This window comes from Abramis brama (genome assembly GCF_963993115.1).
Source record: "Abramis brama genome assembly, chromosome: 5".
Lineage (NCBI taxonomy): Eukaryota > Metazoa > Chordata > Actinopteri > Cypriniformes > Leuciscidae > Abramis > Abramis brama.
This window is the reverse complement of record NC_139967.1, coordinates 5,092,183-5,107,478: the sequence shown is the minus strand read 5'-3', so window position 1 is coordinate 5,107,478 and position 15,296 is coordinate 5,092,183. Positions and strand designations below refer to the sequence as shown.

Genomic DNA, 15,296 nt, shown 5'->3' with positions numbered 1-15,296 from the left:
AAATAAAATGTTTTTTTTTTTTTGCACATGGTTCATCTTGTGTTGCACAGAACATGATTAATCTGTATTTGGCTACAGTGTGTATGTGGCCACTGTATAGATCCGACTGATTTAAACTCATGACGACACCGGATTAAATGCAATAGGATACAATTTCTAAACGTCTCCAAACGAGTCCATTTCTTGTGTGAACATCAAAAGTGAAGGTTTAAAAAAGGGTTGTTTCGCTGCGTTCTGATGAACAGTTCTGTTTGATCTAGTGTACCATTGCTGGTTTTCAATCTTCTGTCATTTTGAGCTATATGCACTGTTCTGAATGTCCGGTCATCAGTCCAGGGGTTGCGGGTCGGCTATAGGCATGGTGTGCAGGACCTCGTCCAGCAGCTGAAGGGCCCGGTGTAAGTGGATCTCGATCCAGCACGGGGTCTCCTTGATGCTCTGGCGAGGGTAATCAGGACCCCAGCCCTTCACGAAACTCATGCGCAGAATGCAGAGACGCCGCAGGTCGTCCACACCGATGCCTGCCGCCGCAGACAGACCTGAGGAGAGGTGGACGGCATGAAAATCACTTCTCAAATCACAAATGTTAATGGAAATTAATATCATGGAAATCATTTGGTTCCAGTAGTTTTGTTTAAAAAAAGAACAAAACATGAAATTCATTTGGTTCCAGTATAAAAAAAAGAAAAAAAAAGAACCGTTAACGGAACATAATAAATCATAAATAAATGCTAACTGATCCGAAAGTCATGAAAATCATTTTGGTTCCAGTATTTTTCTCAAAAATAAATAAATAAATAAACAGAATTGAGTCATGAAAATCATTTCATTTGGTTCCAGAATTAAAAAAAACAAAAGAAAAGAAAACTGTGAAAATGTTATGAAAAGCCAGTATTATTATTATTTTTTTTAAAGAACTGTTTACAGAACCAAATTTCATGTATCATGAAAACTACTTGTGTCCAGTATTTATTTTAAAAATTATATTACCGGAACCAAACGTCATGAAAATAATTTGGTTCTTGTATTTGTTTCAAAACAATTTAAAAGATAATTGCGTCTTTTTATCTCGCTATTGCGATATCACTCAGAATTGCGAGATATAAATTTGCAACTGCGAGTTATAAAGTCAGAATTTTGTGATTAAAGTCGCAATTGCGAGTTTATATCTCGCAAGTCTGAGAAAAAAAGTCAGAATTGTGAGATAAAAAGTCGCAATTTTTATTTTATTATTCAGTGGCAGAAACAAGCTTCCATAGAGCGTAATGAATATCATTTGGTTTCAGTATTTTTCACAAAAAAAAAAAAAAAACTGTTGAAAACAGAATTGAACATCATGAAAATCATTTTTACAAGTGTTAACAGAACCGAATGTTATGAAAAGTATTTGATGCCAGTATTTTTAAAAAAAGAAAAGAAAAAAGAACTGTCAGTGAATAAGTTCTCTAATAATAAGATTTTATGGATTATTCCACAAATTACAATCTTTCAGTTAATAGCCCAGTTTGCCACACGCAGCTCTGATTGGGCCTCATTAATGCCTGGTTCAGATTACACGATTTTAGCCAGATTTTGGCACGATCCGTTTGACGTAGGGTGTCGTGGGGGTTCGTAAACGACAACGGGCATCGGGACACAAGATTCGATCGTTTCATCGCGTCTACGATGCTTCACGACATCACGATAAAAAGACTAGCATGTTTAATTTTCTTTCCGTCCTCCACGACGAGTTCTGTCAAAAGTGAGTGTGTATGCGGGAGTGAGTGAGCGAGAGTGTGTGTGTGTCTGTGTCTGTGTCTGTGTGTGTGTGTGTGTGTGTGTGTGTGTGTGTGTGTGTGTGTGTGTGTGTGTGTGTGTGTGTGTGTGTGTGTGTGTGTGTGTGTGTGTGTGTGAGTGAGTGAGTGAGTGTGTGTGTGTGAGACGGCACGCGATGACTGTTTGGAAAGCAGCGTGTAGTCTGACATGTTTCTTGTCCAGGACATGACAAGATTTTAGGAGTCAAAATCGTGTAATCTGACACAGTGACTATCGTAACAGACAAAAAAAATCGTGTAATCTGAACCAGGCATAATGATGTCAGAAAACAGATGAAGGCCTCACTGATAGCAGGGGCGATGCCCCCCACAGAGCCGGGCCCCGGGATGTTCCCCGCCACCGCAGCCGCCTGCGCAGACGCCGCAGCCTGAGCCGTCGCCGCCTGCTGCTGCATCTGCCGATGACACTGACGCAGGTCAAACACCTGCACACACAACACACACATTAAACACACATCAGCACTGGCTGGACATCTTATGCATCCGCTATTCCTGCTGACGTGCATCTTGTCTTAGTTACAGCCATGTAAAGGTCATCACATCACATAGGATGTTAGTTACACTGCACTGAAACGACAAACACTACGAAAAAAGATGACTTTTTAAATGTGGTGCATTGGCGGCATAAATTAATTTACACAAATTCATAGTGAAATTTTCCATTAAATGCTGCTGTTGTGATGCATTTTTTTATAATTTTTTTCAAAGTGTTGACAACTTAGTGTTAACTAATAATTGTTGCAAACTGGTACTACCAACAAAATATTAGTGCATTCCTGGAACTGGGTGTCGTTACACTACATCCTTATGCATCGCTTTCTGTCAGGACTTGTATGGGCTTTTCCCATATCACTGAAGTGACGTCCGGGTTAGCGGTAGCATTAGCCATCAGGCAAGTGTTATTTAAATAAACTCCTGATGTACTTACAAACTTTCCAATGCCTCGTTTTATGAATACATAACCTATATGTCCTACTGTAGAAGTTTGGCTCCATTCTGGGCATTATTAGTGGGGTAATTTACGAGATACAGCCTTGGATCCATTAGCGCCTGCACTAAGACATCCGGCTGATATCTCTAAATAAGTTCTAACTTTAATAATGTTCAACCAAGGGGAAAAAGCTTCTGGGGGGGTGTTTGGCTCGAGGTCATGGTGCAAAGGACCCGAGGTTGGACCCTTTAAAAAACGTATTTCAAATCAGCAACGACATCTGACATAAACTGTCTGTCACATAAAAATGTTGTCTCTTATAAGTAATATGAGTGCACGTCTTTGTGTATCTAAAGTCTTTGCTAACTATTAGCATGGCTACCTCTAAAAATAAGTGTAGCTTGACTGGAGTTTGTCTACTTTAAATCAAGAGTAGCTTCCTCACACAGCCGTACTCATACACCATAGTATTACCATGCTACTTTAAAACTGTAACTGTCAGATGTAACAACACTGAAGAAGATGTGCTCTCCGAATTTAGAGGCGCATTTCATAAACTGTAAACCTTTCTACTCGCCGTGGGAGTTTTCCTCATTCATTCTCGCGAATGTTTACATTCCCCCAGACGCGTGTGTGAGCGCGGCGCTACAACAGCTGGCTGAACATATAGCTGAAATGGAACAAAGGTACCCAGACTCTCTTTTAATCATTTTTGGGGATTTTAACAAAGCAAATCTCTCCCGTGAACTCCCAAAATACAGACAGCATGTTACATGTCCTACCAGAGACAGTAATATATTGGACCACTGTTACACCACGATAAAGAATGCGTATCACTCCGTCCCACGGGCAGCTTTGGAGCTCTCTGATCACTGTTTGGTTCATCTTATACCGACCTACAGGCAGAAACTGAAATCAGCTAAACCTGTAATAAGGACTGTAAAAAGATGGACCAACGAAGCAGAGCAGGATCTACAGGCCTGCTTCGATTGCACTGATTGGACTGTTTTTGAAGCTGCAGCCACCGATCTGGATGAGCTCACAGATACTGTAACATCATATATCAGTTTCTGTGAGGATACATGCATTCCTACCAGGACATTCTTATCATTCACTAATGATAAACCATGGTTTACTGGGAAACTCAAACAGCTTCGTCATGCCAAAGAGGATGCTTACAGAAGTGGGGATAAAATCTTGTATAACCAGGCCAGAAACAGACTGACAAAGGAGATCAGAGTTGCTAAAAGAAGCTACTCTGAAAAGCTGAAAAACCAGTTTTCAGCCAACGACCGGGCATCAGTCTGGAGAGGCCTGAGGAACATCACCAACTACAAATCACCATCCCCCCCCATCTGTGGAGAATCAACAACTGGCTGACACTCTCAATGCATTCTATTGCAGGTTTGAGAAGCCCAGACTCACACCTCACACCCGCTCTCACATCCACCATCACCTCCTGCAACCCCTCTCCTCCCCCTTCTGCCATCCAACCTGAGCTTAAGGTCTGTGTGGAGGACGTGAGCCGAGTCTTCAAAAAACAGAAGACTAGGAAAGCTTCAGGCCCAGACGGCATCTCATCTGCTTGTCTAAAAGCCTGCGCTGACCAACTGGCCCCAGTCTTCACGCAGATCTTCAACAGATCATTGGAGCAGTGTGAAGTTCCCTGCTGCTTCAAACGCTCCACTATCATTCCGGTTCCCAAAAAAACTAAAATCACTGGACTTAATGACTACAGACCTGTCGCTCTCACGTCTGTGGTCATGAAGTCGTTTGAAAGACTGGTGTTGGCCTATCTGAAGGACATCACTGGACCCCTGCTGGATCCCTTTCAGTTTGCTTACGGAGCAAACAGGTCTATGGATGATGCAGTCAACATAGGACTGCACTATATCCTGCAACATCTTGACAGACCTGGGACTTATGCACGGATCTTATTTGTGGACTTCAGTTCGGCCTTCAATACCATCATCCCTGATCTTCTCACAGCCAAACTGACTCAGCTCTCCATGCCATCCTCCATCTGTCAGTGGATCTCCAGCTTCGTAACGGACCGGCAGCAGCTAGTGAGACTGGGGAAACTCACATCCAGGACCCTCACCATCAGCACTGGTGCCCCCCAAGGGTGCGTTCTCTCCCCACTGCTCTTCTCCCTGTACACTAATGACTGCACTTCTAAAGACCCCTCTGTCAAGCTCCTGAAATTTGCAGACGACACCACTGTCATCGGTCTCATCCAAAATGGTGACGAGTCTGCTTACAGACTGGGAGTTGAACAGCTGGCTGTCTGGTGCAGCTATAACAACCTTGAGCTAAACACGCTCAAAACAGTGGAGATGATCGTGGACTTCAGGAATCCCCAGCACTCCCCCCTCTCACCATCATGAACAGCACTGTGGAAGCAGTGGAGTCATTCAGGTTCCTGGGCTCTACCATCTCTCAGGACCTGAAGTGGGCAAATCACATTGACTCCATTGTGAAAAAGGCCCAGCAGAGACTGTACTTCCTTCGCCAGCTGAAGAAGTTCAACCTGCCACAGGAGCTGCTGATCCAGTTCTACTCAGCCGTCATTGAGTCTGTTTTAAGCACTTCCATCACTGTCTGGTTTGGTTCAGCTACCAAATCGGACATCAGGAGACTACAACGGACAGTCCGGACTGCAGAGAGGATTATTGGTGCCCCCCTGCCAGCCCTCCAGGACCTGTACTCTTCCAGAGTGAGGAAGAGAGCAGGTAAAATCATCACAGACTCCACTCACCCTGGACACCCCCTGTTTGAACTGTTACCGTCAGGACGGCGACACAGATCACTGGCCACAAGAACATCCAGGCACAGGAACAGTTTCTTTCCACAGGCCATTTCCCTTCTGAACACTTAAAGGGGGGGTGAAATGCTCATTTTCACTCAATCTCCTGTTAATCTTGAGTACCTATAGAGTAGTATTACATCCTTCATATCTCCAAAAAGTCTTTAGTTTTATTATATTTATAAAAGAAAGATAGGCTGTACCAAGTCTTTCCGGAAAAAACCGAGCGGCTGGAGGCGGGCCGTGTGGGCGAAGCTAAAGCTGTGCTGACGTGCCGATTGCTAACAACACACAGAGACATTTGAAGCAGTTTTACTCACCGCCTGCGACCGCAAACCTTTATCATTGTGACTGCTCGATCCTTAAGCATTAGACGATCTGCAAATCCGTCGATCTGGGCTTTGTTTATAAAACAATAATCGTCGAAATGCAGGGAACAAACAGTCTTACACAACTCCGTTTTTGCTCTGGAAAAACAAACTCCATCCACTGGTCCCTTAACGCTGGGTTCTTTGGGAATCTGTGCAGGGTTGTCTTGCCCTGGCAACCAAAAACACACTTCTTTGGTGACACTGACTTCCCTAAAGCCTCAGCCGAGCACAGCGCTTAGATGAGGTACTGCTTTCGCTCTCTCGCTCTGGTCTACGAGTGCGCCCGCGCCTTTCTGGGAGAAGTGCCCTTAGGACCCATATAAGGAAATTACGCCCCAGCTGACGTCACACAGACCCATACTCGAAAAAAACTTTCCGAAACTTGTGACAAACCGGAAGGACAATTTTTGGCACAGAAATACTCCTTCAAACGTACAATTTAATTTTTGAAACTTTGTCCATGTTTAGCATGGGAATCCAACTCTTTAACAGTGTAAAAAACTAAGTATGCATGAAATAGCATTTCACCCCCCCTTTAACATGCCCCCCAAGGCATATGCCTGTAAGTGCAATACTTCCACTGTCTAGTGCAATATTCTCTAACTCAGGTGATATTTATATCTTATTATTCATACTACTCAAAATACTGTAAATATGTTCATAATCTGTAAATGTTTATTCGGACTAAACCCAACTGTGACCCTACTTTTTTTACTTTTATACATTTTTATTTATTTTTTATATATTTTATACTTAGAATTTGAAGTACTACGTTTCTTGTTGTATTTGTATTTGTATATGTGCACTGGAAGCTTCAGTACCAAGAACAATTCCTTGTGGGTGCAAGCACACTTGGCAATAAAGCTCTTTCTGATTCTGAACAATGCCAGCATATTAGCATGGTGCTATGTGTCAAGAAGTTAGTTTAGTTTATTCGTGAAGGCTAAATAACACGTGGTTGTGTTACCTTGATGTAGGCACTGGGGTAGATTTTGTGGACGGCGTCACCCGGAGCTCGTCCAGCCTCGCGGTCCAGATAATAACTCTGAACAAACACAGCGTGATCACTGAGGCAGCGCACCCACACGTCACCCTCTCCTTTACACTCCAGCTGAACACCTTTACCGATATGAAGCCTGGAGGAGACAACAACAGAGAGAGCTTGACTTGTCTGCAGTTAAAGGCACACTATGCAGTTTCCGTTTTTCTCAAACAGCGCCCCCTAGAGTCGCTGTGGAGTACTTGTATTTAACGCTACTGTTGTAAATACCACTCGCGCAGAGCCGTCTCTGCACTCTTCCGACCGCGCTTTCTTGGTTTTCTTCGTCGACTTTGCCATGATTCACGTCTGAAATGCGTGATAGTGTCTTACACAGAGGCTGCTTCATATGTTGTTGATGTATGTGACATCGTGCCATAAAGCAAGTCATGATTCTCGCGAGATTTGGCGGGGCACCACCTCTCAAACTTGCTTTGCTGGTTTTGCCAGCGGTGTCTCTCCCCCCCCCCCCCCCCCGTTTGCTATTGGGATGATTCGCCCTACTAAATGTCTAAATGATTTTGAAGCTGTTATATTACGGTACAAATTTTGCATAGTGTGCCTTTAAGAAGGGAGAATCATGGGTAGATCTGAAACAAATAAGCCAGAGCTGCAGGACTAGGTAAAATGAAGGAACAAAAATTCCAGCATCAAGTAATTTTTCTGTTCCAATTATAAGTAAAATATCAGTATCACAACCATATTTTATGTTTAAAGTAGGGATACACTGAAATTAAAATTCTGGGTCGAAACAGAAAATTCTGGATGCACTTGACTGAAAACCGAAAATGCTTTTTAAAAACTATTTATTTATTATTTTAAATTAGATTTTTATTGTATAATTGTACTAATATTAGAATTTTTAATTAAATTCCATATTTTTTTAAATTATTATTTTCACTTAAACAGAAACAAAATAATACAATAATACGAATAATTGAACAAAAATAACTACACTTTTATTCATTTTTATCAAATTATTTGAATCAAATGTATATTTTTTATTTATTTTAATCCTATTTTTATTTATTTATTTTAGTTTAATCCTATTTTTATTTATTTATTTTTACATTTTTACACTGCTTTTCTCATTTTTATTTATTTAAATCAAGTTTTATTTATTTTAATTTATTTATTTTTAACCATTAATTGTATTTTTTTTTATTTAAATTTTTAATCCATTTTTTTAATGAAATGTGTTAACGTATTATTTATTTAAATCAAATGTTTTACTTTAATCAAATGTATTTTGTTCATTAGTTAACCCCTGCACTCGTGATGTAAGGCAATACCTGGCTCTCTCGATGGCCTCGGTGCGGTGGACGTTACTCAGCTGGCCGAGACAGAAGCGATCTCCACCTGAAGGGTCCACATAACCGTCCACCGTTACGACGGGACAGTTGGAGGGCACCTTAAACGTCTCGCCCACCTGAATGTCCATCTCAAAGTACGCAATCGAGCACCAGTAATCCGGAGCTGAGAGAAACACAAAGAGAAACAGCACAGTATAATATGAGTTCTGAATTATGCATATTTAAAATACTATAAATGTTAAACCATGGCTGCATAATATTTTGATCACTTCACTGACGATGGGAAAGTAAATGCACTGCTGTATGTAAGAGGACATTACGGTAGCCATACTACAGTTTTGCTGTAGCTCAACTAGAGATGAGCGGCACTAGCGATGACAAGGTGATGAAGTTCTGGTAAAATGAAGTCCTCCACCTCTGTACTGCAAGGGGTTGTGGGTAATATTAGCCCATAATTCATCTACGGATACACACTTTTTATCCATACATACTACAAGTACAAAGGAATTATTTAAATTAGCTTTTATATTTATATTTTCTGTTTTTATTTTAATTTTTTGTCATTTCTTTTAGTTTTAGTTTTTTAGAATATTACTACTTGTAGAATATTTTGTTTTACTTCATTTTTATTTTAGTTTTAGCTATAGTTCAGTTGTATTTAATTAATGTCCAGTGATTTTCCTGCTAAACTTAAATTAGAAATGTTTCCTTTACCAACTAACTGCAATACGTTTTCCATCTAATATTTCTATTTTGTTTTATTTCATCTTTATTTCAATTAACAAAATAAGTTTTCAATGCTTTAAGTTTAAGCAGTTTAAGTTAACGATAATAACCCTAATCCTTATCTCACATACAATCCAGTTTCTATAGTTTGTGAATCGGAGAGCAGCCTGTTTTATTCCTTACTTGGATGTGTGGATATGGGCGGCTGGAACGCCAGCTCATTGTGGACTGACCCTGAGAAAGACAGAAAAAGAAAAACATTTAGGGTGCTTCACACTGCCAGTTTAGTTCGAAACGGGACGTGGCTTGCATGAAAAATTGGTCATGTGAAAGTTGTCATTTCGCAGCGGGGTACTGAACCCGAAACTGCCTGAAGGAGGTCATCTGACAGCCATTTGTAGTGGTGTCCGAATACATAGTAGAGTGCACTCATTCAATCCCATAATACACCGCAATTACAAGTGTACAACTGATGTATGCTCAATGGATAGAGAATGCCCATACTGAAGTGTGTGGGTCATGCCGAATAAATTCCCGTGTCTAACCAGAAGATGGCGCCTGAAGGTGAATCAGACATAAATGTATTGCAGATATCATTAATGTTTAATAATTTAACGTACAACACAATTCAAGAAAAAAAATTCTTATTTGAAGGGGAATATAAGAAGGCCAAATCCTGACTGGACGAGAGGAGAGGGGATGGAGAAGGGTAATTCGCTCCTGAGCAACACGATAAGCTGCTGATGACACTGAATGGACCTTACAGTGCGTGCAGAATTATTAGGCACGTTGATTTTCTGATCATATTTTATTCCCAGGCACATTCTGCCAATTCCAAACCATATTAATCTAAATAACTACTATTCATTTTGTATTTAATCATTTATAAGTGATATATAATTGTTCATTAAGGCTAGAAATGAAAAACGCCTTATATTCAGGTGTGCAGAATTATTAGGCACGTTGATTTTCTGATCATATTTTATTCCCAGGCACATTCTGCCAATTCCAAACCATATTAATCTAAATAACTACTATTCATTTTGTATTTAATCATTTATAAGTGACATATAATTGTTCATTAAGGCTAGAAATGAAAAATGCCTTATATTCAGGTGTGCAGAATTATTAGGCACGTTTTCTTTTACAGATAAAATAAGCCAAAAAAGAGATTTAACTAAGACTGAAAAGTCAAAAATTATTAAATGCCCATGAGAAGAATGCAATACTAATGCAATACTAGAAATTGCAGTTAAGGCATGAGCATTTGACAGTGAAATGCTCATTAGGTCAGCAGGGTCAGACAAAAACAGGTGGAGAAGAAAAGACACATGTTAACTGCAAAAGAACGAAGAATTAAGGTGAAGAATTAAGTGTGAAACCATCAGGAACCCTTTAGTCTCCAGCGCCACCATTTTCCAGAGCTGCAACCTACCTGGAGTCTCCAGAAGTGGACATTCAAAAAAATATGATCAGAAAATCAACGTGCCTAATAATTCTGCACGCACTGTATATGAGGATGCAGTGATCCGCATCATATTCCTATAGGAACACGTGGATGAGCTGAGAGTCAGCTGACCTGCCAGAACTGACGCTATGCTTGATTTGTGCTGACGTAGGATGAACACAAATGCACCGGGGTTCGATAGAATCGAGTGTGTGTAAACCAGACCAACTCTGCGGGGCGCAGCAAACGTGCCCGGTGTGAAAGCCCCCTTAAAGGTCCCGTTCTTCGTGATCCCATGTTTCAAACTTTAGTTAGTGTGTAATGTTGTTGTTAGAGTATAAATATATCTGTAAAATTATAAAGCTCAAAGTTCAATGCCAAGCGAGATATTTTATTTAACAGACGTCGCCTACATCGAACGGCCCGTTTGGACTACATCCCTCTACTTCCTTCTTTAATGACGTCACTAGAACCGTTTTTTGACTAACCCACAGGAATGCTCCCTCAACTCTACCGAAATTCGTTTATGTACTTGCGCACTTCTTATAACTTACTGTGTTTACTCAGCTCTTACGGTGATTTTCTGAAGTAAAACTGACGCTTCATCTTTTGTGTGATGTACAATAAACTTTATTAAACTCATCAGTATATGTTTGATCATCATTCAGACAGCAGACTTGTAGGCTATTAATAATGGATACATACAAGCAGATGACAAATACGTTATAATAACTGTAATTAAACTACTAAACTATACCTGTTTCTTTACAGCACTCTGACTCTGTAGGCATTATTGTCCGACTCGAAATGAACAAACGACTCAACGACTCAAACCGTTACTGAGAGTTTCTGATATTATCATCATTCCGTGAGATGAAATTGTCCTGAGAGACTGAGCGCGAGCTCATGAAGCTCCGCCCCCTGGGTCGTCCAGCAGCAGCTTATTTGCATTTAAAGGGCACACACTAAAACAGCGCGTTTTTCTGAGCCCCAAAAAATGACAATTTAAACATGCTGTAAAAAAATGATCTGTTGGGTATTTTGAGCTGAAACTTCACATACACACTCTGGGGACATCAGAGACTTATTTTACATCTTGTGAAAAGGGGCATAATACGGGACCTTTAATGAGAGCAAAGCAGACAGTGATGTAGTCAGTCACTCACAGTACTGGCCCGTGTGAGGCAGGGGAGGGTGGTGCTGCAGGTGCCCGTTCTGATGGGGGATGCTGGGGGGGAAACTACTTCCTCTGGGCCATGAGCTGGGGGCATCTAATGGAGGAAAACACACAGATATCATACGGTCATAAAACAATATCATTACACATGGCATTTATCTATGCTTTGTAACTGTTGTGACTTTTTTTTGTTCATAAAACCAATAAACAAAGTGGCCGCTGGTTGCACAAAAGGATGAAATAACCACTTACTGGTTGGACCGGCAGCCATACTGGTGAATGCAGAGGTGGAGGCGGAGCTTGTGGAGTCAGCTGGGGGCAGGAGGGCGGGGCTGTTGAAAGCGTCGGGTGGAGCAGAGGAAGTGGCAGTGTGTTGGATGGTTTGAATACTATGACCTCCATCAGCAGACGAATGTGACGGCTGACCCTCAAACTCATTCTTCACCACGAGCTCTCCACTCGGACCTACACATCAGTGTGAAAAATGACTTATTCACTAATCTGCAATGGATCATTATCCCAAAATAAATACCATTAGGAAACAAAATATGAATTGTCCTGCTTATTTCACAGCTACTTAGAAAATAAATGGACATGAAATATTGATTTGAGTTTAAATTATTTAACTACGCCAGAAGAAATAGAGTGTGGAGTGATATGAGCGAGACTGGGGTCGGTTTAATTTTTTTTAAAGGCTGCATTTATTTGATCGGAAATACAGTAAAAACTGTAATATTGTGAAATATTAGTGCAATTTAACATAACTTTTTTTATTTTAATATATTATCAATGTTGAAAACAGTTTTTGCTGCTTAATATTTTTGTGGAAACCATTTTTTCAGGATTCTTTGATGAATAGAAAGTTCAAAAGAACAGAATTGAGATATTATTTTTTTTGTAACATTACAAATGTCTTTCTTTCAGAAAAATAACTTCTGAATGGTAGTGTGTAATTACACAGTTTAATATTACTTTACAACTTATACAAAAAAAAAAAAATATATATATATATATATATATGAAGAGTTCAGATGCAAAAGCCTCTAAGTGCCATCTGAAATTTTCATCTAGAATGATCATTTTTATCAAACTTGTATATTTTCACTTAAATGGCAATGCAAATTACCTATTAATTGTCATTTAAGTGAAATTACTGAACTTAAATATACAAGCTTTATAAAAATGATCATTCTAGAAGAAAAATTCAGATGGCACTTAGAGGCTTTTGCATCTGAACTCTTCATATATATATATATATATACTGTATATATACACACACACACACATATAGTAGTCTATAAAAGTGCACCCTTACCCGGGCCGCCCAGAGTCAGGACAGACAGATCTGAAAATGACAAGACAGAAAGAGACCATACATTATTAGTAATAATAAGAATATGACATGAACATGGGCACTGGAAACAAATTTCTACCATGACAAAGATTCAAATCACAGCAAGACAACAGAAAATAATTCACCGATGCTTGGAGACACGACCCTCTCATAGTGATATGGGTTCACACACACATTGTCGCATTTCAGGTCAAAGGCAAACTGGCAGTACTTCACGTGCTTCAGCTCGTTCTTGTGCAGATCGGGCCATCGCCACAGCCGTGTGTATATGACATGAGGAAACCCTTTACGACCGGCCACCTGAAGATAAGATAAAGGACAGAGTCTCACACAAGTAACTTCCTTTCCTAACATCCAAGATAAATATAAGACCGTAAAATGGTGTATTGTTCTGGAGAAACAGACCTGCAGTCTCCCGTCTAGCGTGCGCTGTATCGTCACACATTTACTGGGATGAGCTCCGTTCGTAGTGATGGCAGTGATCAGTGAGTCTAACTCATCTTTCTTCTCTTTCAGCTTCTTCACCAAACTTTCTATCGCTCGTTTGGCGAAAGTCTCGCTCTCTCCTCCCTGTCGATGGCACATGAGACTGTGGACGATGCTCAGACAGGCATCATTACTGGTGGGTGTGCTGGAGATGGACATGATGCTGGAATACACTCCTTCAAACCTCTTGAGCTCCTGTCTTCACACCTTGATGTTGAGACGTGATCCACGCTGTCCTAAAACACACAGAGAGACTGTAAGCACGACTTATTCACCATGAAACAAAAACTGACCATTCTTTTTTTTTTTAGCACATTGCAGTTTTTATTTTTTTTATTTTAATTCATGTGCCCTTGTAATCTTTAATCAAAATAACTTTCCCTCCCTCTTGTTGTGACAACCTGTCACTCACATCACATCAGCAATAGTAGGCTAAACATCAACGATCCAATCAATTCCTGACTGGAAAAGTCCCACCCTACATTTTTCCTTGTTCATGAAGCGGTTTCACTTGGACATACGTCACAATAGGGAAGAAAATATGATTGCAACCTCTGTTTAATACCAACTTTAATATTAATTATTTTTACACTGTGCTTTATAAAATAAACATACAATTATGTGTCATGCCTATAAAGCATATTACACTGCATTTAATTAGACAAACATAGTATATATATATATATATATATATATATATATATATATATATATATACATGTGTGTGTGTGTATTGTGTGTATATGCATGCGCATATATATATATATATATATATATATATATACATGTGTGTGTGTGTATTGTGTGTATATGCATGCGCATATATATATATATATATATATATATATATATATATATATACATGTGTGTGTGTGTATATATATATATACACACACACACACACACACACATACATACATATATATATATATATATATATATATATATATGCGCATGTATATACATACAATACACAATATACGTGTGTGTGTGTGTGTGTGTGTGTATGCGTGTGTATACACATACATACGCTCATACAAAAACGAAAGTTACTGATTAATCAGTTGAATTAACATGTATGTTCTCTGTCAAACACAGTGATGAACTCATACTGATCTATTAATAAATTCTAAACTCATCAAAAGCACATCATTACACTTAATTATTGTAACAGTCAAATATGTGAACGTGAATAACAATAAATCACAGTTCACTATGACAATACAACTGATCTCACTATGAAGCTAACGAGCTAACTGGCTAACAGATACTCCTCAAATATGTGGGGAATGGACAAATAAAGTATCTACACGAGTGCTATAGTAAAATATTAGCTAGATATTAAAAATAAAATAAGAAAATATCAACAGAAACACTTACGATTCATGTAGCAACGACAGGGACATTGTCTCTACGTAAGCTGAGTGATGTCATCATCGCTCGAGTGACGAGCATAAATAAGCCCCGCCCACACAGATGCTCTTCTTGCTTCACGACTGAAAACTACTAGTGTAATATGTGTAATAAAACTTAATATGTTATATACTATTAGGACAATACTTAATCTTACTAAACTCTACTTGGTTGCACTAAAAGTTCTAACACTAATTCAGAGGCCCAAAATGGAGTAAAAATATGCAATTTGGTGCAAATGTTGTTATTTATAAGTCCAAAAAAGTAAGATGAGGTTCTGATAGCTTTTAATGTAAATCAATGAGATCTTTATAACAGTATATATAGCATATACTTACATAAAATGCATGGAAATATCAGTCGTCACTTTATATCTCCCAATAATATGTCATATTAAGATGATATTTAATTGCTTAGTT

The 15,296-nt window shown here is 39.4% G+C and overlaps 1 protein-coding gene across 1 annotated transcript; it reads right to left on the bottom strand.

Annotated features, from left to right (window-relative positions):
* On the bottom strand, nt 1-14,913 carry smad4b (SMAD family member 4b). The gene is made up of 11 exons (XM_084114558.1): nt 14,845-14,913; nt 13,384-13,700; nt 13,104-13,278; nt 12,940-12,969; nt 11,877-12,089; nt 11,614-11,718; nt 9,184-9,234; nt 8,254-8,437; nt 6,890-7,058; nt 2,101-2,239; nt 1-539 (listed from the first exon to the last, which is right to left on the bottom strand). Exons 2-11 carry the CDS (start codon nt 13,621-13,623, stop codon nt 328-330), a joined length of 1,518 nt encoding a protein of 505 aa, XP_083970684.1. The 5' UTR covers nt 13,624-13,700; nt 14,845-14,913; the 3' UTR covers nt 1-327.
* Nucleotides 14,914-15,296: the final 383 nt, after the last annotated feature.